This window comes from Hypanus sabinus, chromosome 1 (genome assembly GCF_030144855.1).
Source record: "Hypanus sabinus isolate sHypSab1 chromosome 1, sHypSab1.hap1, whole genome shotgun sequence".
Classification (NCBI taxonomy): Eukaryota; Metazoa; Chordata; class Chondrichthyes; order Myliobatiformes; family Dasyatidae; genus Hypanus; species Hypanus sabinus.
This window is the reverse complement of record NC_082706.1, coordinates 23270648-23294293: the sequence shown is the minus strand read 5'-3', so window position 1 is coordinate 23294293 and position 23646 is coordinate 23270648. Positions and strand designations below refer to the sequence as shown.

Here is a 23646-nt window from a genome sequence, read left to right as displayed (position 1 = left end):
GAAGGGTCTTGGCCTGAAACTGTTTCATCCCTTCCACGGATGCTGCTTGGCTTGTCGAGTTCCACCAGCATTTTCTGTGTGTGATTCCTCTTAGGTTGGGACAATGGAATGGCTTCCTAGACTTGACTGAACAGAGAATGTGAGCCAAAAGTCACACATAGAGATCAGAGAGGTCTTTTCTATTGGGCAAGAGAGAACCAAATGGATTTCACCATAATCCCAAGAGATTAAGCATCTTTTGGACAATGGAATTCAAATCCTCAAACCAAGCAAGGTGTCACTGAACTTACACTTTCTTGATGATGAGCCCATCTCTTAACCTACTAGATAAAGTTGCCGAGGCAGGTAAAAATTGCAAGATTCGGTTAAGTATGTGGAAAATAAGGGCTTGGAGGACCTTGGGCCAAATGCAGGCAGGATGCTGTAGTTATGGACCAGTTGGGTTGAATGGCCTACTTCTGTGCTGTATTATCTATAGTGAGGAAGTCGAGGACGAGAGGGCACAGCCTCAGAATAGAAGGATGTCCCTTTAGAACAGAGATGAGGAGGAATTTCTTTAGCCAGATGGTGGTGAATCTGTGGAATTCATTGCCATTTTATTGGATATATTTAACACGGAGTTTGAAATGTTTTTAATTACTAAGGGTGTCAAAGGTTGTGGATAGAAGGCAGAAAAATAGGGCTAAGAGGGACAATAAATCAGCTATGATAGAATGGCAGAGCAGACTCGATAGTCAAATAGCCTAACTGTGCTCCTATGTCTTATAGTCTTATTGCTCCATTACTCTGAGTCTCCACATTCCTGATATTTACATCTCACAGGCAAGGCTTAAGTGATATGTATATACTTGCTGGTGTTTTCCAAGAGTGCATTATGAATTGCAGAAGTCAATAAAATTATATTAGTCCCAATAGTCGACTGGAAATATCAATATTTTCACAGGCAAGAGAAGCAGGAAATGCTGGAAATGCTCAGGAAGTTGAATATTACTGTGAGGGAGAAAACAGATTAATGTTTCAGGTCAGAGATCCTTTCTCAGCATCAGGGAACGTTAAAGGAATTACAGATTTCAGGATGCAGTGAGAAGAGAAGGGGAGGAGGAAATAGAAGTAAAGTCTTTAAAAGGTCGGAGAACTGGAGAGAAGAACAGAAGGAGCCACAGGGCGAGGTAACAAATGCACAGAGTAGGTGAAAAGTCAGAACAATTATCAAAAAATACCCACTAGGTAAGAGTACTAGAATTAGCCATTGTAGAGACATACAGAATGGAAGCAGGCCCTTCAGCCCATTAAGTCCATGCAACCATCAACCACTCATTTACACTAGTCCTACATGAATCCCATTTTTTAAATTCATCAATTCCCCCTATTTCCACCACTCACTTGCACACTGGGGGCAACTTACTGTAGCCAATTAACCTTCCAACTTTGGGATGTAGAGGGAAACTGGAGAGAACAGTGGGAACCTATGCAGCTGCAGGGTGAATCTGCAAACTCCACACAGACAGCACTGGAAGTCAGGATTGCACCTAGGTCTCTGGAGCTGTGAGAGAGCAGCTCCTCCGGCTCCACCACTGTACTGGAATGCTGATTGTTTACATTGTCACTCTCAAAGTTGGGTCTGGAAGTCCGTGATGTGCCCAGTTGAAAGTTCTCAGCCAAGGTAACATCTGGTGGTGAATTCTGGATTATACATGTTAACTTATCAGAAATGTTCTCCAGATCTGCAATTTGGTCCTTCCAGTGCAGAGCAGACCATAGCATCGTTCTGTAAGTGCAACGTTCTCAGTTAGAAGAACCCCAGGTAAATTGTTGGTGTAGAACACACTTGGAGAGCCCTGGACTGTGGGAAGGGCCAAGGTAATGGGGAAGGCATGACATCTTCCACAGTTGTATGGAAGGTCCCAGGAGAAGGGAGTGGGAAGAGGTGGCTGTACACGTGTGATAAAGAGGCTCACGAAGGAAATGGTCCCATTGGAAAGGTGTAACTAGAGGATGCACTATCCTATTGGAGGTGTTGGGAGCTGTGAATGATGGTCCATTGGAAGACAAGGCTGATGAGGTGACAAGTGAAGATATCCATCCTCATTCAGGAAGTGGGCAGAAGGCTGAGAGCAGAAGTGGGGGAATTGGAGAATTTTCAACTGTGGGTTGTGGACTGAGGAAAAGGCAGAAAAGGTCACACTGGTAAAGAAGATAGCATCATCAGACCAGGTCTTCCCCACAGCTATCAGACATCAGAACCAATCCCCCCTTTCACATCCCCTTCCTGGCGCCACTGCTATGTTCTTGATCTCCTAATCCTACCACTGCTCCTATTTCATCACAACTTTAGCATTTCTGCTTACACTCCTACTATCCTTGATACCAGGCTGAAGCCCAAAAGCCGATCAGAAATCCAGAAGTTGAGGCCACTTGGTCTGCCAGTCCGCTGGAGAAGTCGAAGGCCAATGTCTGTGAGCTCAGAGGCAGGAGGGCAGGCCTCTCCCGGGGTTGGAGAGAGCAAGAAGGAGAAGAGGGTTTACTTTGTTTGTGTTGTTTTGTTGCTGTTGTTCTGCTGAACATGGTGGGAATGGGATGTCAGCACCGGAACGTGTGGTGACACTAGCAGGCCCCCAGCACATCTTCAGCTGTGTTGGCTGTAACGGCAAATGACATATTCCACTGCATGCTTTGATAGGCACGTGACAAATAAATGAATCTGAATCTTTGCACCATGCTGTAGCTTTGCAATCATTGTTGTGTTTATTATTGCCAAAGTTGCTGTTTATTCTGCGAGCGTCATGTGGACAAGGAATTTCATTGTGCCCAGGTGTATGTACATGAAATGAAACTAATCTGAAAATGAATCTGAACAGAAATTGAGAAACTCACAAAATGGAACTCGAGCCAGATGGGAGAAGTTGCAATAAGTATTGACAGGAGTTTGTGGGCTTGCAATGGATGTGTGTAGTATGCACTACAATTTTTAACAGTCTGTACAAATACCTGCATTTATTGCTAATCTCTAATGCCATCACCTCGAAGGGAGCCAATTTTTAAATGAACCACCTTCTTGGACCATCACAATGATTGTGATGAAGGTAGAGCAACAGTTGGGTTGGGAGGGAAATCTTGGGATTTAAACTTAGCAACCATAAGGTAACAGCAAAAGTTTTCCAAATCAGGCTGGTGTGCACTTGGAGGACCTGCAAGTGGTGGTGTTCCCATGTGACTGATGCCTTCGTCCTCGGTGATAATCTCAGGAATCTGGGAAACCAGCGTGAGCGAGAGGACTGTTGGGTGGGAAGAGTTAGGCTGATCTTGGTGTAGGTTACCAGGTTAGCACAACATCGTGGGCTGAAGGGCCTGTGCTATGTTGTACTGTTCGATGTGGTGTCTTTGTTGACCGTATCCACATCAGGCGTGACTGGGAGAGAGGGTGAAAGGTTAGCATGCTTGATGGAGTGCCAAGCAAATAGGTGGATGCCTTTGAGGTTATTGAGTACCGCTGACCCGCACACAGTCAGGCAAGTGGGGAAAATTCCATCAACTTTCTTGAGCTGTGTATTTGTTGATTATGGAATGGTTCTGGGGTATTAGAAAGTGAATCAGTTGCTAGATTCCTAGTGCACATTCTCTTCTTGTTGCAGTTTCTATGTCGTACCGTTCATTAGTAGTTTACAGGATATCCAATAGGTATGTTTCACAATGTCACAGCGCTTTGGAGCATAAATGCATGCTTGAAATCAATGGGGAAAAAACGAGACTGGATTCAAAACTTTCACAGCTAAGGAAGTCATGATTTGAGAAGCATAAGATATTTATTAAAGTGCAGGAACATTAGTGAATCTCGGGACTGTAAATCTTTCCCAGTCCTTAAATCTCAGAGCACAATGATAAACAGGCAGGAGGTGCTGCTGAAGATACGCGCCAGGGAAGATAGCATAGGCAGAGAGAGCGAAGGCAAGTTCACACTTCAAATCTAAGATAAGCTTCCAGGCTGGCCATTATTCAATATGGTTATAGCTGGTCATCCAGTTTAGTGCCTCCTCCAGTTTGCCCCCTCTGTCTCTCGATCCCTCAAGCTCTAAGAACAACATCTACCCCCTCAGCCGGTCAGGCAGCAACTATCGAGAAAAATGTACAGTGTTTCCTTTCGGGATCCTTCATCTGGAGTTGAAGGGTCTAGGCTTCATTTAGACTTTCTATTCAGTCCAGATGAAGGGTCTTCATCCCAAGGTTAACTGTCCATTTCGTTCCAAAGGTGTTGCCTGAACCGCTGAGTTCCTACAACGCTGTGTGCTGCTCTAAACTCCAGAACCTACAGTCCCTGTGTCAACACCTAACTCTTCTGCAAATACATTGAATCACTTGGCTTAATATCTGCAAGTTCACCGCCCTCTGGGAGAAAATACTACTCCTCTTCCTAATAATAAATAGCTGATCCTTTATTTTTAGATTGTCGTCTTTTGCCCTGCACTCTCCCGGAACGTGCACGAAGGCACACCCTCTCACTGAACACTCCTGTGCCGCCTGACCTGCTGAGCGTTTCCAGCGCTTTCTATTTTTATTTCTGATTTTCTACACACGCGTGTCTGCTTCTGGGTTGCAATCGATCTCTGATCGGCTTCAAACATTACAGACCTTTCAATCACAGGAACATCGAGCGGCGAAACGGATTGTTCGATCCGTCGCTGCTACACTAACATTTGTTTGTTGTTTTTAGATTAAAATGCTTCATTGTCCCTGAAGTTCCTTCTGCAAGACAACAATAAAAACCCTACCCTTCAGAATTGTGTCCTGACAGACGATGATTATTGGGCCAAAAAAAAGGTCGAATGATCACGCCGTGGTTTGCCCCGATGAAATAATTTAAAATTCTTTGATACTGTAAATGGAAATGCACCGATCTCCAAGGTTATGAAGCCTGTCTATCGCCCTGGTGAAGTTAAGCCTGTCAGTGCGCTGAGCTACACCTGCATTGCAATGTAAAGCGAGACTGCAAGAGCTTAGAACAGCCTGCAAGCTCTCTAGCGCGGAATCCTGTGCGCACGCGCCCCTAACTTTTTGGGACAATTTATTCAGTGCGCCAAGCGTGGGTATCGCCTTCTGAATGGACAGTTTCTTGCAGCTGCCTGCCATTGGTGGGCACGTTACTGCTTACGATCCGACTGCATCTTCCCCCCGAGGTAACACTTGTATAAATGTGACCGTGCTGCCCGGGAAGTGGCACACTCACACTTGCACGCTCACTCACTCACTCACTCTTGAACGCACGCCTGAGCCGCCACGAGAAAGTCACAGACCGCGCAAGGAAGCCTCCCTTGAGTCACCGAGTCGGCGCGGCGATGTCGCACAGATCAGTTGTACTCGCCTTCCTCGTGTTCATTCAGCTCGGAAGCTGGTCGGCTGCGGATGAAATAGCTCCACAAGTTGAGGACCAGAGCGACCCAACGGCATCCCGAAGGACCAGACTGTCGGCGCAGAACTCAGGTAAATAAAGGCGGCGTCAGTCTTGGACCCCCTTCGTTTCTCTGCATGCAGACGACCAAGTGAAGGCATTTAAGTGCCGGTTTGCAACTTTAGTGCCTCTCCCAATAACAAAAACCTTGTTTCATTTACGCTGAGTTCGCCGTCTTGATTTTGCTAGTGGTTAAGGAGATACAGTATTTACTTGCAGTTAGTGCAAAATTAGAGCGTCTTGATTTCGAGTTGAAACCGGTGCCTTTTCAAGTGCGCTGACATTGAATGGACACATGGAACAAGGTACTTCCTTTCGATGCAGACTTCTGCCGTGGGGCAGGGGCAATAGAAAAGTGTGTTGTATTGATGGGGGCTAGTGCTCCTAACTACACACACCGAAGGATCAGCTTTCACAGCCTTGACTGCGGAACCGGCTCCATCTGTCTGCAGTACCCAGTGCGCGCGTGTCTGCCCCCGCTCCCAAAAGTATTTAGTCACTAAGGGAAACCAGGGCTAATCTCCCTCGGGAGAGTCACAAGATAAAGGCGTTGCTGTTATAAGGATAAAATAATAAGCAGTTTCTCTACCCCGTCCCCCATGCAAAGTTGAATAAGTGAACTTTCTACCATTGAGGCTGTGGCTTACAATAACTTGAAATCCCCCCCCCCCGGGCAGGGTACAGCGCTCTGAACTATACCGTTCAATTTGTGTTTGTAGCCACAGCACTCATTGGACTCACCTGGTAACCATCGTCACTATGTCCTCTCCTCCGACACTGCTCACCGTAGTGTTAAATATGCAGTCTGTCCCACTGTTTAAAGACAATGCAAAAATGGTATTTTCCAGAGTAGGTTCCCTATTCCCAGATCTCCAGGAGGAGAGTGTGATGTCCTCTCTATACATACAGGGTAGTTGCTTCCATTATCGCAACTGGTGTATTGGCTGCTTGAGGAGTCTCGTCAAATCCTCTAACCATGCAGTGCCCCAGATTTGAAGCGTTGTTCACGAACATCAGCTTCTGGGCTCTTAGCCTGATGACTGAAAATTTTTACAATAGTTCCGTTCTCAGTGCAGTCTTCATTACAGGAATACATTTATCTGACATGATAGTTTAACAAAGTGCCCCTTAATATTTGGTAGCTTTATATTAAACAGCGATTTTTCTTGAAATGCTGTCAGTTATGTTTTTCTCCTGGTGGTAGTGGGAAAGGTATATTTCTAAAATATTAATAGATTCTCTTTGCGAGCATTCACCTAGCTTTACATTCATCACCTTAATGTTGATGCTGGGTCAATATTATCACTGGCAGTCGAATCAGTTTTGATGCCTTCAGCATAGAAAAATCTCAGCAGAAACCTTAGTTTATTCAGTTGTGATGCCAGACTGAAATCTTCCCTCAGGACTGGGAATGAAACCCAAAGGTCCATCCCATATCTATCCTGCGAGAAATAGCATTGATCCGATCATTCCTCTCCCCTGCCAGTGTGTGGGAGCTTCCTGCATGTAAGCTGGCTGTTACATTTTCCCACAAGTTTAGCCAAGGATCCGTTCGTACCGATCTTTCTTTCCAGGTTAGAAGGTCCTGCTTTGAGAGGGGAGAAAAAAAACCTAGGCAGGTATTTCAGTGTGGTTGTAAGGGAGGGCTTTACTGCTGCCTTTTGAATGAGATGTTAACCCAATGCCTCTTTGCTCTCTAATCTTAATGTAAAAAGAAAACTCACAATGCTCTTGCTGTATAGTCGAATTCTGTGACCCATGTCCTTATAAGAATATAGTGTACAGGAGTGCGTGGATTTAGGAGCTGTAGGTTGATGAGACAAATAGTTTCTTCCCGAGCTCTAGTAGTTCTGTGTTTCTACATGCTCAAAGGGGCTTTACTGGTGTCCTGACAGAAACAACAATGTGGTCAATAGGGCAGCACAGGGATGCAATGAGGTGGGACCACTGCCTTACAGAGTCGGCAACTCAGGTTTGCACGTTGCAAGAGGTTGTTGGGTTTCTTCCAGTTGTTCCAGTTTCCTAGTGACATGTCGATTGGTGGATTGCTTGGCCACTGGACGTTTCCCCCAGTGTAATGTGGGTAGCCCTGATGGGAATGTGGGGAGAACGGATTACAGGGAAAATCAGTCAGGGAATGGGATTGCTTAATGAGATGGCACAAACCTGATGGGCTGAACGGCCTCTTACATCACCTGGAAACGCATCATTTTTGCTGCTTGTGGGATTTACTGTGCATGATTTGAGTGTTATCATGTTTCATCAAAGTGCATCAGAGGCATGGAGGACTTTGGAACACATCTGATGTTGAAGGCACTAATGAAATGCAAGGCTGCTATGATAATTCACTTTATATGGCACACTAGTTACAATACTGAACAGCTAGAGGCTGCAAGGGATATCTGAAAGAAGTAACAATGATTCCCTATATGCACAGATTACCATTGTGCCTCAAACATTTACATTTCACGTGGCGTGTACTCCTCAGGCAATTTTCACTATCAATTATTCCTGAGTAAGCATTCCCCTATTTTAACTGTTTTGTGTTCTGCTTTTACTAATATGCAAGTTGCTCTGTTCATACTTGCAATGGAAGCTGCCTCTAATTGTCTATCTGTTGTGACATCCGGTGGAAGGAGGATATCATTACTACCTCGATTTTCCATTGGCCAATTCCAGAGGCATTGCTTCTCATTATCAATGGAAGTGAAAATGAATGGGAACTCAAGATTACTAAAACAGCAATAAAGATTCTAAAGTGTTGCGTCTTTGTGTGCAATTCCTTTCTGTAACAGCTCAATGGATATGTTTAGTTTCTGTCATTCACAATACAAAATAAAGAAATGTTGCTTTGCTTTGAGATGCTGCAGCCAAAATATCTGCAGTCTCCAAAATACAGATCTGCATGAACTCAGCCTCTTTTTACTTGACCTTGTAGAGTGACCTTGCAATTTTAAAGGGCCACATAATTACACTGTGCATTGGCTTGTGTTTGCAGAACAAGATTCATGAGCTGAATAACCTTCCTATGTGAAGGGGGGGGGGGAACATCTTACTCTTACTGTGAGCATCACCACAGGAGGTGTGGTAACATTACCACAAGCATATTACTGTCTGCTGTACTCCAACTCTCACTGCCAGATAGCGTGATGGGAGCATCATGATTAGATTACTGGAACAGTAAACCAGAGCCTGAACTTAAATCCCACCATGGTTGTTAGGATCTTAAAACAAGTTGGTTGAGTAAATCTGCACTAAAGAAAATAAGAAACATGTTTTAAGGTGTAACATGTAATTAGTAACATATCATTGGCCTAAAATGAGAGTTCTTCCATCTCTACCCAACAGACTCCTGATGTGACCATGGACCTTTGGACTTGCAATTTGTGTGCCCAGAAGTGGCATATTTGGGGATAATTTGGCACGCATGATAACTGTCCCCATATGGTTAAGGGAAAATGTGTTTTAGGAAACTCCAATGCAATTAGCATGTAACTCAGAATTTCAATATCCTCGGACTGCACAGCTGTTTGACCCATTGACATAAATCAAAGGTCGATCCTTCAAACTGTGTTTAGCATTTAAGCAATTAAATATTGACATATATCATTGAGCACCTAGACCTTTTGCACATAACGGATCGTTTTTTAACTCCAGTTTTAGAATGCTGGATTGTGGATTCAAAGGTACAACATGCATTGTATAAAATAGATAAACATCCAAGTTATTATCAATGCCAGTAGAACAGTGCCATATTTAAATATCTTTATGTCCATCAAATTCCACATGTCACATGCATTATATCAGCCTTTCAAAAGATAATGTACCATAGCCTGAAATTTAACAGCCATTGATAAAAGCAATCCTGAAAATACTCAATGGACCAGGCAGTATCTGTGGAGAGTGTATAAGATAAGTTTTAATGAAAAGTCATAGCTGTTTTTCTCTTTACAGATGCTACCTGTCTTGCTGGCTATCTCTAATCACAAACAACTGTCCTGCTGAAGGGTCTCAACCTGAAACGTTGACTGTACTCATTTCGATAGATGCTACCTGGCCTGCTCCAGCATTTTGTCTGTGTTTGTTGGCTATTTCTGGCATTTTCTGTTTTTATTTCAGGTTTCCAGCATCTGCAGTTTTACTGTAGGGTTACAGTTGGTCTTAAATTGACTTCAGCAGCACAATAAGTTCAGCAACCTGAGTTAGTTATTTGTAGAACTGGTCCCTGAAGTAAAAGCTGGATCAGTAATGACCTGTTGTAATCATGAACAGGAGAACATCTGCAAATGCTGGAAATCCAAGCAACACACACAAAATTCTGGAGGAATGTAACAGGCCAGGCAGCACATATAGAAAAGACTAAACAGTCAATGATGTGGGTTGAGACCCTTCATCAAGCATTTTGTATGTGTTTGTTGTAATCATGCTCTGGTTCCATCATCAGTGCCATAGAAGCTCATGGTGTGCAGGTAAAAATACTTAAATAGATTTTGCCTTCCTTAAGCATAGTGAGAGGACTTGATCATCCTCCTACTTGTTAGTCTCTCTGGAGAGGAAAATCCCATGTGAATAGGTGTAAGCTGAGATGCAGCAAGCATAATTTTGACTTCTGCAACATGAATAATCTTAACAATAAAACAGAAAGCAGTGGATCACCGAGATAGCTGTCAATCTCTATGTCCCTGTATCACTCTGCATCCAGTTAGCCTTCCTAATGACTTCAGTAGCTAACTCTCCAGCATTGACCTTCGAGTCTCCCGTGGTGGCAAGCAATAGGGACAACTCAGTGAGGAAAAGCTGCCTGTATTGAAATATTGTGCTTCATGGGGAGGCGAAAAGACGAGTTGACGAAGGCAAAGGTCACACATTTCAATGACAGTTTATTGACTTCCCATCTTGCTTTGGGTGGGTGGGGCACAATTAAGATGGATGTACCAAGAAGCCAATGGGGGTTGTGGAGATGATGAGAGTTCCTTGTGAGTGTGCAACTAGATGCTTGCTTCTTTCAACGTAGATTTCATGGTAAAGGACTGGAGTAAAGTTCATGGTAAAGATCGGATATTCTGTGAGCTCCTATTTTTACTAGAATCAGATTCAGCTTTAACACCATCAGTGTGTATATATGATTAAAATAAAAACATAGTGCAAAAAGGGAGCAAAGAGATACTGAGGAAGTGTTCATGGTTTCATTGTCCACTGAGAAATCTGACGCAAAGGGGAAGAAGCTGTTTCTAAACATTGAGTGTGTGTTTTCAAGCTCACGTACCTTCTCCTTGATGGTAGGAATGAGAAGAGGTCATGTCCTGAGTGTTGGGAATCCTTAATGATAGTTGCCGCCTTTCTGAGGCCTTGCCTTTTGAAGATGTCCTCGATGGCGTGGAGACTAGTGCCCATGATGGAGCTGGCTGAGTTTTCAATCTTCTGCAACTTTTTCTGATTCTGTGCAGTGGCCCCTCCATACCAGGTCATGATGCAACCAGCTAAAATGCTCTCTATAGCATATCTATGTAGATTTGTTGGAGTCTTTGGTGACTTACCAATTCTCCTCAAGCTCCTAATGAGATATAGCCATTGTTATGTCTTCTTTGTAACTGCATCAATATGTTGAGCCCAGGATAGATCCTCAGAGATGTTGACACCCAGCACCTTGAAACTGCTCTGAACCTACTCTTCTATCAACCCTCCTTAGAGTGTAGCCCCTTCCTGTGCCAATTTAAAAGCCATGTGGATAATTCTTGCCTGTTAATCAAATTGTACTTTGTTCCCATTGTCATTGCATTGACAATAAGTGCAGAAGGTGCTAAGAGAAAGCAGCAATTCTTTGTTTTTTGTTTGCAGGAGTTATTCTCCCAGGAAGGCTTTCAATTTAGGAAATCTCCAAGATTGTAGTTAAGGGTCAGAAACCCTACAAAGTCTTTTGGAGTTAACGTTGTTTTGTTTCTCCATAGCTGAAATCATCAGGTGCCTGAACAATGCTCTCCACGTGGGCTGCGGAGCATTTGTGTGCCTGGAGAATTCGACCTGCGACACTGACGGCATGTATGATATATGCAGGTCCTTTCTGTACAGTGCTGCTAAATTTGACACTCAGGTACGTAACTCATTGACATATCTGTATGTGGACCTTATGGTGTTGATATCCTCAGTGGTCACTTTATTAGCTACCTTCTGTACCTAATAAAGTGGCCCATGAATGTATATTTGTGCTGCTGTAGCCTTTGACATTCTCTCTGCACCCCACTATTGTAACACGTGATTATCTGAGTTACTGTCATCTTCTTTTCAGCTTGAAGCAGTCTGGCCATTCTCCTCTCATCTCTCTCATTAGGAGGGTGCTTTCACCTACAGAACTGACCCCCACTGGATTTTCTTTTGGTTTTACACCATTCTCTGTAAACGCTGATGTCTGTTGTGTATGTAAATCTCAGAAGATCAGCAATTTCTAACATATTCAAACCACCCCATCTGGCACCAACAATTATTCCACAGTCAAAGTCAATTAGATCATGTTTCTTACCCATTCTAATGCTTGGTCTGAACAACTACTGAACCTCCTGACCATTTCTGCATGCTTCTATGCAGTGAGTTGCTGCCATGTGATTGGCTGATTAGATATTTGTACTAATGAGCAGGTGCACAGGTGTACCTAATAAAATGGCTACTATGTGTAGATTAGCCACGGCTAAGTTGGTTGCTTTCTCACCTGAGTCAGAAGGTTGTGAACTCAAGTTCCAATCTTTGTAACTGAGCAGTACAGAGGAAAGGCTACACTATAGAGTCATGTACCATGGAAACTGTCCCTTCACCACATCAAACATCCTCTTTTATTGCCTCCCTGATTCTCAGCTTCTTATTTAATTCATCTTTCCATTTCATCACAGCCTCTTCTTGGGAAGTGAGTCCCTCATTTCTGAGTAAAGAAATGTCTCCTCAAGTTCAGTTTGAACTTCTGGTGACTACCTTAAGTTCCAGATGACAACGTTTGAATTCTGCACTATGGAAAATACACATATCCAGTAAACTCCCTGGGTAATTTTCTAATTTTCAGTAGAACACCTCCCTGTTTCTCTAATCCTTAGAACAAGAAGAGCAGGAGCATTCATTCATTAGTGGCAGGTTTCACTTCTCAGCGTTTTTTATGCATTGCCTGCATCTTAGAAGAATAACCCAGATCAGGAACTGTGTCATGGTGATTGGCTTGTGGAGGCACAAACACTGGAAGTGAAGAGCACAATGAGGAATTGTGTAGGGAACCTGTGTGAAAAGACATTGGGTTGTAGTGCTGAGGCTTTATAAGGCATTGGTCAGATCACAACTGGAGTATTGTCAGCTGTTTTATCTAGGAAAGGATGTGCTGGCATTGGAGACGATCCGGGGAGGTTCATGAGAATGATATCAGAAATGAAAGGGTTAACATATGCGGAATGTTGTAATTGCTCTGTGCTTGTACTCACTGGAGTTTAGTAGAATTGGGAGGGAGGGGTGAGGGTTCCTCATTGAAGCCTACTAAATATTGAAAGACCTAGATAGAGGTGGACATGGAGAGGATATTTCCAGTGATGAGGGCGTCTAGGGCCAGGGGCACAGCCTCAGAATATAAGGATGTCCCAATAGAACAGAGATGAGGAGGAATTTAGCCAGAGGGTGTTGAATCTGGAATACAGTGCCACAAATGGCTATGGAGGTTGATAGGCTCTTGATTAGTGAGGTCTTCAAAGGTTATGGGGAGATCGAATGGCAGAGCAGACTCAATGGGCTGATGCCCGAATTCTGCTCCTGTGTCTTATGGTTTTGCATGCAATATGCAGAGGACACAGAAAACTTCAGTTTATGTAAGCTGCCAAACAAATTTCAAAAGACAACACTCAAGCAGCTTCCTGACAGACCTTGTCCAGCAGGAGATCGCAAATTTGAGCCAGCGAGCAAGTTCGTTTGCAATTCACTCTTTCGGGTGGTGAGCGTCACTACCAAGGCCAGCATTTATTTCCCACTCCCGTTCTCTCGGGAGGAGGTGGTAGGGAAGGTGCTTCTGCAGTGCTGTTGGGAAGGGGGTTCGACAATGATGAAGGACTGGTGATCTATTTCCAAGTCTAGATGGCGTGTGACCCGGAGGGGAACCTGCAACTGGTGGTGTTCCAATGCATCCCGACTCCTTGCTGTGGGTTTGGGAGATGTCGTCAGTGTAGAGTTATACGGTAACACAGCATGGGGACACCATCTAATCCATGCCGATTGAGATGCCTAACCCCACTTGCCTGTATCCCTCTCAGCATATCCAAATATCTCTTAAATATCATTATAGTAACTGCCTTTCCCATTTTCTCTTGTTCAACGTATGTACCATATATACTGTACATCTGATTAAATAGTGCAAGGAAGTTGCTCCTCAAGTCTTTTTAGATCTTCATCTAGTTTTTAGTTCTCTTCCACTGGGAAAAAGACCTTACGCATTTTTCCTATCTCTGCCCCTGGTGATTTTTTGCTCCCCTCTGCCTTCTTCGCTCCCAGGAATAAAGTCTTTCTCTGCCCAACCTCTCCCTGTAGGCCCTCAAGTCCTGGCAAGTACATAGGTACTGTCAGGCTGAGTGAGTGTCTGGAGTTCATTTTGTATATGGTGCATATTGCAGCTACTACATTCACTGGCCACTTTATTAGGTGCTGCTTGTACTTAATATTAAATGGCCACTGAGTGTATGTTCACGGTCTTCTGCTGCTGTAGCCCATCCACTTCAATGTTCTACATGGAGATGTTCTTCTGTACACACTGTGGTTATCTGAGTTTCTGTCACCTTGCTGTCAGCTCGAACCAACCTCATCATCCTCCTTAGACCTCTCACACTAATATGGCATTTCATCCACAGAGCTGCCACTCATTGGAAGTTTTTTTTTATTTTCATACCATTCTCTGTAAACTCTAGGGACTGCGTGTGCGCCAAAAAACCAGAAGATCTGCATTCTGAGATACTCAAACTACCCTGTCCGGCACCAGCAATCATTCGGAGTTCAAAGTCACTTAGATCACATTCATTTCCCATTTTTTGAATCTGGTCCAAACAATGACTGAACCTCTTGACCATCTCTGCATGAGTTTATGAACTGACTTGCCACTGCATGATGGCTGATCAGATATTTGCATTAATGAACAGGTGTACCTAATAAAGTGGCCACTGAGTGTACGTACCAGTAATGAAGGGAGCAAATGATTTAGTAGGTGGCTGGAATGCCAATCAAAAGGACAACCTTGGGTTGAGTTGTCAGATCCCTCAAGTCTGTACTGACAATCAGACACCCAACTACACCGGTTATTCCCACATTGGTGTCCCAAGTTCTACTGCTCAGCTGCACACTGGACCCAGTTTACAGTGGCCATTTAACCAATCGATTCACACGTCTTCAAATGTGGGAGGAAGCTGGAGCACAAAGAAAGCCCACATGGTCACAGGGTGAGCATGCAAACTCCGCACAGACAGCACCAGAGGTCAGGATTGAACTCTGGTTGCTTGGCAGTTGCACTGTTACCTGTGCAAGTGTTTTCAACACTACAAATGTACAGGTGCATGTAAATGCAGCCAAGGCAACAATACAATGGAGGGACAACAACGTCAGAGCTGGACGTCAAGGGCATGACACTAGATTTCAACGAACCTTCCTCAATCAGAAAGGAAGCAAAGAGGGAAGGATTCAACCAGTTAAAGAAGCCTGCTGCCCTTTAACCTCATCTGCCTGTGGCTACAATACACTTGGCCAATTTCTGACCTCTGGAGTAGATTAAATGTCTGGCATCCAAGCCCTGTACACAAAAATTTTTCTATGAAGTCATAGAGTCATGCAGCCAGGGAAAAGGCCCTTCAGCCCATCTGTCCCATGCTAAACTAGTCCTATTTGCCAACATTTGACCTTTTCTATCCTGTTTAAGCATATTTTACATGTTATTAACGTACATTTCTCAAAACCTCGCATCTCATTCCATATACACACTACTCTCTGAGTGAAAAAGTTGCCTTTCAGCTTCCGATTAAATCTCTCTCGTCTCATCCTAAGGTTTTTGATTTTCCAGCCCTGGGATCACTCACCTTTTTTGTGCCCCTCATATTTTTATACAGCTCTGCAAGGTCGCCCCTCCTTCTTCAGCACTGCAATGAATAAATTCCCATCTGCTGAACCTCTTTGTATAACTCTGTCGCTTGAACCCAGGGAAATTCCTCAAACACTTTCCAGCTTAATGTGTTTTTCCTGCAGCAGAGTAACCAACGCTGAACACAGTATTCCAAATGAAGCCCCACCAACATGTATTAAGATTGAAACCTAACAGGTAATTCAGCACTGACTGGATTCTACAAAGTCACATCCAGCACAATCAGAGCTGCAAAACCTTTCTCTGAGCGCCTGGGAACCGGTGCCAGTTTGGGGAGATCTGTCTCCCAGTAGAGTCAACTAACGAGCTGATGCAGCAACTCACAGACTTGCAACTTGCAGTCAGCATCCCAGCTCGTTCGTCACTCTTTCTGGGTACATGCTAACTCAGAGGCGGTGCTACAACGAGAAGGAAGTGTACCTGGATGTCCTTAGCATTGACTCTGGACCCCATGAAACTCCCTAACCAAGTCAACACATGACTCCTGTTGCTCACCATCCCCCATCCTCCCAGAGCCGATGTATTGATGCACAGTGAAAGTGGAGGAGCAAGGGGAAAGACAGTTCTAGGATTCTGTGTTCTGTGTACATCGTGAAGAGGTGTCTGGCAGTACTGCCTCTGGAATATTGTGTTCTGGCAGGCAGCACCATAGCATAACAGTTAACATATTGCTTTATAGTCCCAGTGGTTAGGGTTCAATTTTCAGTGCTGTCTGTAAAGAGTTTATACTTTTCTTCCAAATGACAGCTTGGTCGGGTTCCCTCCCACATTCCAGAGGGTTACTAAGTTATGTGCATGTGAAGTTGGCACCAGAAGCATGGTGACACTTGTGTGCTGCCACCAGCACCTCCTTGGACAATCCATTCCACTGTATGTTTCAAGGTACACGTGACAAATAAAGGTCATCTTTAAAATCATTAAAAACTGGCTGAATCTTAAAGTTTTCAGACTGTTTCTGCAGCTGGCACTGAGCAAACCAGTGTGATGGAGAAACCTAACTCGTCTCTTATCAGTCCAGCTGTCCCAGGTCTGTGACGTTTGGTAGGTCTGTCTACTATCCCAATCCTTGTGAGGACAAAGTCCTGTTTTCACTGTGAAAGAACCAGATGTTAAATGGCAATCTGAAAAAAAACCTGCAGATGCGGAAATTCCGATATAAAATCAGGAAATGCTGGAAACACATAACAAGTCAGGCAGCATCTGCAGAGAGAGGAATACTGTTCGTGGGCTTGAAAGGTTGGGGATCTGAAACTTCTCGCTGTTTCTCTTTCCGCATATGGACATATGACGCCAGGCCTGCCAAGTTCCCAACATTTGCTTTTATTTTAGAAAATCCCTCAAGTCATGTGAGGCTCCTATTCTGGTGGATTCAGAATAAATCCAGCAGAACTGAGCATCCATGATACAGTGTGCATTACAGCAGCAAAAATTTAATTTAGCAAAAACAAATTGTGGCACATGGGATCACATCTTCAGATGCAAGACATTAACCGTACATCTCCACCAACTGCAAAAATAAATTCTGGCGATAGTTAATCACACCTTCATGCGAAAGAGAACAAAGAACCTGAGATAAAGCTCACTGCTATTTCAGAAAATGATTGTTTACCTTACGCTTATTTGTAATTCACGTTGTTGGGACTGACGATATTTTGTATCACAGGGAAAAGCCTTCGTCAAGGACAGCTTAAAGTGCATTGTCAACGGGATCACATCCAAGGCCTTCTTAACCATTCGCCGATGCTCCGCCTTTCAAAAAATGATTGCTGACATTCAGGAGGACTGCTACAGGAAGCTGGACATCTGCACAATGGCAAAACGTAACACCGTGGCAATAGCAGAAGTGATTCAGCTCCCCACACGCTTGAAGAACAGGTAGGCAGGGGGTTCCCGGCCATGCCGAGGATGTCAATAAAACACTGTGAGTGTCTGGGGAGCGGTGCAAGCTGTTGACATTTATTAATTTGAATACAAATTCTGTAAGAATCTGACAACATTTTGAGACTGGTGGAAGGTATGTGATGGCGAATTGTGTGGTCTAGCATGCCTGAGGAACAAGGCATTAGATCTGTTTCCCAAAGCCTTCCTTTTCCTAGCACCTGGCCCTTTGTAGACTAGTTGCTGCTCAGTTGTGTGATAAATTAATTCCACTCCCATGTGAGACTCTGAAGGTGTTGGGTAAATACTTAGATATCCTTCAGCTTTCCCATGACTGAAAAAATACACGTAATTCATCATATTGTGACCTGAATATTTTCTGTGTCAGATCCTTGCTGTGGGGCATTGCAACTTCAAATATTGTCCCACTTTTAATGAAGCAGCCCTGTAAGTAACCACTGAATTATAAATTTAAACCCAGCTCATAGTTTCATTTTCGAGAAAAGTAAGTGCCATTGTTGGAGCTTCAGTCAATATCCTGTAGATTTCTTTTACTATATCAGATCTTGAACTCTGCTATAGCTTTCAAATTTTGAATTCCCTCAGGATCTAGATCAGCTTTATTTGCCATATACATTTATATGTGTTAGGGATTTGCTGTTGTGTTGGTTGGGGCATGACATGCAACAGAAAGCACTCAACAATTATAAAGAATAAAGAATTTTATGTGTGTGTGTATAGATATAGATATATATATATATATATATACATACACAGTACTGTACAAAAGGCTTGTACGTGTAAAAAAAATTCTGTAAAGCGAATATGCTTTCAAAAATAATGAAAAGTTTCAAATTATCAAAAACTTTACTACAAAGTAAATTACTATAAAGCAAACTGTAAAACTACTAAATCAAAACAATATTTGGTGTGACCACCCTTTGACTTTAAAACTACATAAATTTCCTTAGGTACACTGTCATGCAGTCTTATAAGAAAATTGGCTAGTAGGTTGTTCCAAGTGTCTTGGAGAACTTGTCACAAATCTTCTGCAGACTTTCGCTGTCTTGATTGCAGGTAATCCCAGACGGCCTTGATGATGCTGAGTTCAGGGCTCTGTGAAGGCCATACCATCTGAAACCTTATTAAAAATGTAGGGTGCCAAATCTTTTGCACAGAGCTCTATAAGTGTGTGTAAATTGCATATATAAAAGATGGTTTAAAGTGTCTACTGTACAGGTGATTGGGGAAGAGGGTAATAGATAGGAGATGGGGTGGCTATCAATAGTTTCCTCCATGGTCTTCCTTTTCAGTGGAATGAGACGGGCGCTCTGCAGACTAGTTTTAGGAGTATTGGCTGCAGGTTTCAAACTCCAGTTCCACTCCGGGTCATAAACTGGCTGTCATTTAAGGTGGATAGGAATGATCACACTACACTTCTTTGAACATTGGAGTTGGATAGCTCAAGTGTCCTGGTTAATATTCATCCCTCAATTTATATCACTTGACTGTATCCCATCACTGCGAGTGGGATCTTGCTGCACACCATTTGCCTGTTGTATTTTCTGCATCACAACTGTGACCATATAACACTTTAAGAGGTGCTTCTGTCCATTTTTTTTTCCCCCTGTAGTATTGAGACTTTCAGGCCATTTGTCAGTGTCCCACATGGGAGGCTGGTCAAGAAGGTTCAGTCGCTTGGCATTCAGGATGAGGTAGTAAATCGGGTTAGACGTTGGTTTGTGGGAGAAGCCAGAGAGTGGTCATGGATGGTTGCCTCTCTGACTGGAGGCCTGTGACTAGTGGTGTGCCACAGGGATCAGTGCTGAGTTCTTTGTTGTTTGTCATCTTTATCAATGATCTGGATGATAATGTGGCTAACTGGATCAGCAAATTCACAGATGACACCAAAGGGGACTGTATTCTTTAGAACGTAGAAGATTGAGAAGAGATTTGATATAGGTATATTTAGGGTAAAAGCAAGCAGGCTTTTTACACTGAGGTTGGGTGGGACTACAACCAAAGGTCATGAGTTAAGGGTGAAAGGTGAGAAGTTTAAGGGGAACATGAGGGGGTAACTCCTTCACTCAGGGTCATGAGAGTGTAGAATAAGCTGCCAGCACAGGTGTGCAGATGAGCTCAATTTCAGTGTTTAACAAAAGTTTTGACAGGTAAGTGGAGGAGATATGGAGGAGATGCCGGTTGATGGGAGTAGACAGTTTAAATAGTTTCAGCATGGACTAGATGGACCAAAGGTTCTGCTTCTGTGCTGTACTTCTCAATGACTCTCTCTGCTATTGATGACACACTGTGGGACAGCACAGTGATGCAGCTAGGTGAGCCAGTACTGCCCCCTGTCCCAGGTTCAGTCCTTACCTTGGGTATGGTCTGCATGTTTTCCCTGTGATGGCATTGGTCTCCTCAGGTTCTCCAGTTTCCTCCCACATCCCAGAGATGGGCGAGGCTGGTGGGATAATGGCTGCTGTAACTTGCTCCTAGTATTAGGAGAGGTGTAAAATCTGGAGGAGATGAGGAGAAAGTGGGAAGAATAAAATTGGATTTCACCTAGCATTAATTTACAGGAGAGCTTGATGGTCAGTATGGACACAGAGGGTCAGTTTCCATACTGTGCCCCTCTGACTCCATTGGATCTCCTTTAACCAATGCCCAACCTCTCCTTCCATCTGCCAAAGCTACCTGTAGTGTCCTGGGTGGGGGGCGGTAGTGTATTGCCTCCAAACTGGACACGTTGTCTCCTATGAGTATGCCAACCAGCTAATGTGACAGTAAGAGCTGTTCATTTGCCCAGTCACACTCAGTGAGTACGGACTGTTGAGTTAGACTGCCACATCTCCTTTTTGCTGTGTCTGTCTGTACTATTCATTGACTGAGATCGCATTTGGGTGGCCTCCCTGTGGTCAGAATCAGGACTCGAGCTCGGGCGTAGAGTCAGTGTCACACTGAGCGTGACTCTTGGGATGAGATCTGGAAGAATGCCAAGTCAAGGCTAACATCTGACCGTTAACATTAGCCGAGCAAATGAATAATTTTCTGTGGGATCATGCTATACATCATGAGGGTGTTAGGCATTCTGGTGCCTGCACTCAAGGATGTGCGGAGTTGTATGGATACCTTTTTTTTTCTATCCATTAAACAACGTATTATATGGTTGGGGGCACCATAGTAACGTAGTGCTTAGGGCGACACTATTACAGCTCGGGGCATTGGAGTTCAGAGTTCAATCCCAGCATCCTTTGTAAAAAAGTCCATGTAGGCCCTCCGCATGGAATGTGTGGAGGTCCAGGTCCTCCATTTCCTCCCGCAGACCAAAGATGTACCAGGTAGGTTAATCGATCATTATAAATTGTCTGGCTTAAGGTTAAATCAGGGTTTTAAGCAGATGCTGAGCAGTGCAGCTCAAAGGCCCGGAAGAACCCATTTCATGTTGTATCTCTAAAAAAGTAAATGTACATGGCATATCGAGATGGTTGGGGCAAAGGACTGAGATGTGTTGCAGGTTCTCCATCATTGTTTTTTGTATTTAAACATAGCAGCAGAATTGGGGCTTATTCACTGTTCCATCATGTCTAATTTATTATCCATTCAAACCCATTCTCCCATCTTCTACTCATAACCTTTGCCCTTACTAATCAAGAATGTATTGACCTCCACTTTAAATATACCCAAAGAGTTGGCCTCCACAGCCATCTGTGGCAATGAATTCCACAGATTCACCACCTCCCAGCTAAAGAAATTTCTCCTTGTCTGTTCTAAAACAAGGTCCCTCTATTCAGAGTCTCTGGTCCGAGACTCCCCCACCTCCTCCAATATAGGAAGCCTCCTCTCCACATCTACTCTATCTAAGACTTTCAGTATTCTATAGGTTGCAATGATATCCCTGTCATTCTTCTAAGCTCCAGCACGTAGAGTACCAAGGTCATCAACTACTCCTCAAACATTAACCCTTTTATTCCTAGAATAAACTGCTCTAGACCCTCTCCAAAGCTGGCACATGTTTTCTTAGATATGGGACCCATATTGCAGTCTGATCAATGCCCTGTAAAGCCTCAGCATTTTATTTGTTCTTAATGCATGTTTTTTTCTTTGCATTTTCCTCAACTAATTATTAATCTGTTCCTACATTTGGCTGCAGGTATTACAACAAGCTACTGAAGAGCCTTCTGGAGTGTGACGAGGAAACCGTGAACAGCATAAGGGAGAATATGATGGCAGGGCTGGGCTCCCACCTCTCGGGTTTCATCCACCTGCTGCAGAGTGACCGCTGCCTGCCCTCACCCCACCGGGGCAGCTTCAACAGCCGCTCTTCCACCGAGCACCGAAAGCTCCGTGTCTTCCTGAGGAACCTCGGCAGTAATGAGGCTCCCCCTCAACTGGTCAGGAAGCCAGCCTCCGGCGAGAACGAGTGACAGCCGGAGGTGGGTGGGGGGGGGAATGGAACAGGAGGCCTGTACCTGCCTGCAGAACCCAGGTGTCCCCAGTGTAACTCTCGAAACCTGTAGGTGATCATATCGTGGCAGCTGACAGGAAACACGCGCCCGGCTTTAGCACAGAGCTAACTGGCAAACTGTGAGCGGTGAGGCTGAAGCGAACGCAGACGTCTCCGGAGAACACAAACCAATTTGGCTTGGGTTCAGTCCCAATAAAACTTTCCTGGCCATAGCAGCCCTCTACTCGAGCTGCTAAACTCCCTCAGCCCAATAGAACCAAGGATCAAGCATCACTTGAGTTTTATGAATTAATGACCATTCTTGACACAAACCAAGCTATCTGTAATCACAGGATATTCCCCAGTCTGGTGCTGTGAAATGGTTGTTTTCAGATTTTTTCATAGTAAGTTGTTACCTCAGACAGAAGAATGTCACATTAAGCAATAGCAACAACAATTCATTTTGGGTTCCAGTATAGGCTACAAGGCTTCCCCAAGGTGACAGGATGTAGCAATGTAACATTAAGATCCTGTTCAGCGAAAATCTCCCTGAAGGCTTTGTAACGTTCTCCTTCAGCACAGGCTTATCTCATCAAGTGGACAACTGGTTTATCTCTCTGCTAGAGATGGATGTTATCATTCACATCATCATTCATTCTGTTAGTTTTCCAAAGAGAGCAAAATTTGATTTAAAAACCAAGCCATTATCAGAGACAAAGCAGCACAAACTATTTTCAGTCTACTTCACATTAAAAGATAAGGCCTTCTCTTCTCCACAGACTGCAAGGTTATAGTCGTTACCACTGAGACCAAGTGGTGAGAACTGGCAACATTACAGAGAGCATCACAGTTAAGGCACATTGTAAACCTAGGGTTACAGTAGCTGTCACCAAGTTTAAGATCCAATAAAGTTCCACAGTTTGTTGCCTGATGAAGATACTGTGGTTAGTAAAGTAGATCCAGAAATAATGGCACGACACACAAAACACAGGAGGAATTCAGCAAGTGCCAGGCAGTATCTATGGGGGGAAATGGACAGTCAACATTTCCCTTCAGGTGGACTGTATTTCCAGAAATAATGGTTTTGATTATGAATACATTGTTTTTTGCAAATGTATTTCACTGTGGCTTTGTGTTTGGAATATGCATCCCATCACCAGCAGCACTATCTTATAAAGCTCACTCAGATTAATTTATTTATCACACGTCCATTGAAACATACCCTGAAATTTGTCCTTTGTGTTAACAACCAACAGAATCCAAGGCTGTGCTGGGGGCAGTGCACAAGTGTTGCTGCACTTTGCAGGGCCAAAGTAGCATGCCCACAATGCCCAGCAGAACAATGCAGTTCAATTGTCCTTCTAAACAAGCTGAAATATTTTTGTGTGTTACTCATACTTCCTGTCCATTCGAAGAGTGGGGTAAATCTAATTGAATTGTCCAGGATGTTAAAGTGATTTCAATAAGAGAGAGGTGGAGGGTGAGTCAGAGAAAGATACTGCATGCTGTGATAAATGGAGTTCAGAATAGAGGGTCTTAACTTTCATGTTAATATGGACTCTCTCATATTTTAACAGAGGCATCACACAACAGTATTGATAGTAGCACTAATTGGGGAAAAGAGGGATGTTTCACCATGTGATGACTTAAGACAGAGAGAATGCATTTGGATGGAGTTGGGTGCCAGGAACATAATGTAGGATGGACTTTCAATTGTGTTGACACTTGGCATTCAAATGCCTT

The 23646-nt window shown here is 43.8% G+C and overlaps 1 protein-coding gene across 1 annotated transcript; it reads left to right on the top strand.

The window, feature by feature from the left end:
• Positions 1-5330: 5330 nt before the first annotated feature.
• On the top strand, positions 5331-22474 carry LOC132391934 (stanniocalcin-1-like). The gene is made up of 4 exons (XM_059965741.1): positions 5331-5475; positions 11392-11534; positions 17242-17453; positions 21610-22474. The coding sequence occupies exons 1-4, from the start codon at positions 5331-5333 to the stop codon at positions 21881-21883; spliced, it is 774 nt and encodes a 257-aa protein (XP_059821724.1). The 3' UTR covers positions 21884-22474.
• The last annotated feature ends 1172 nt before the right edge of the window (positions 22475-23646 follow it).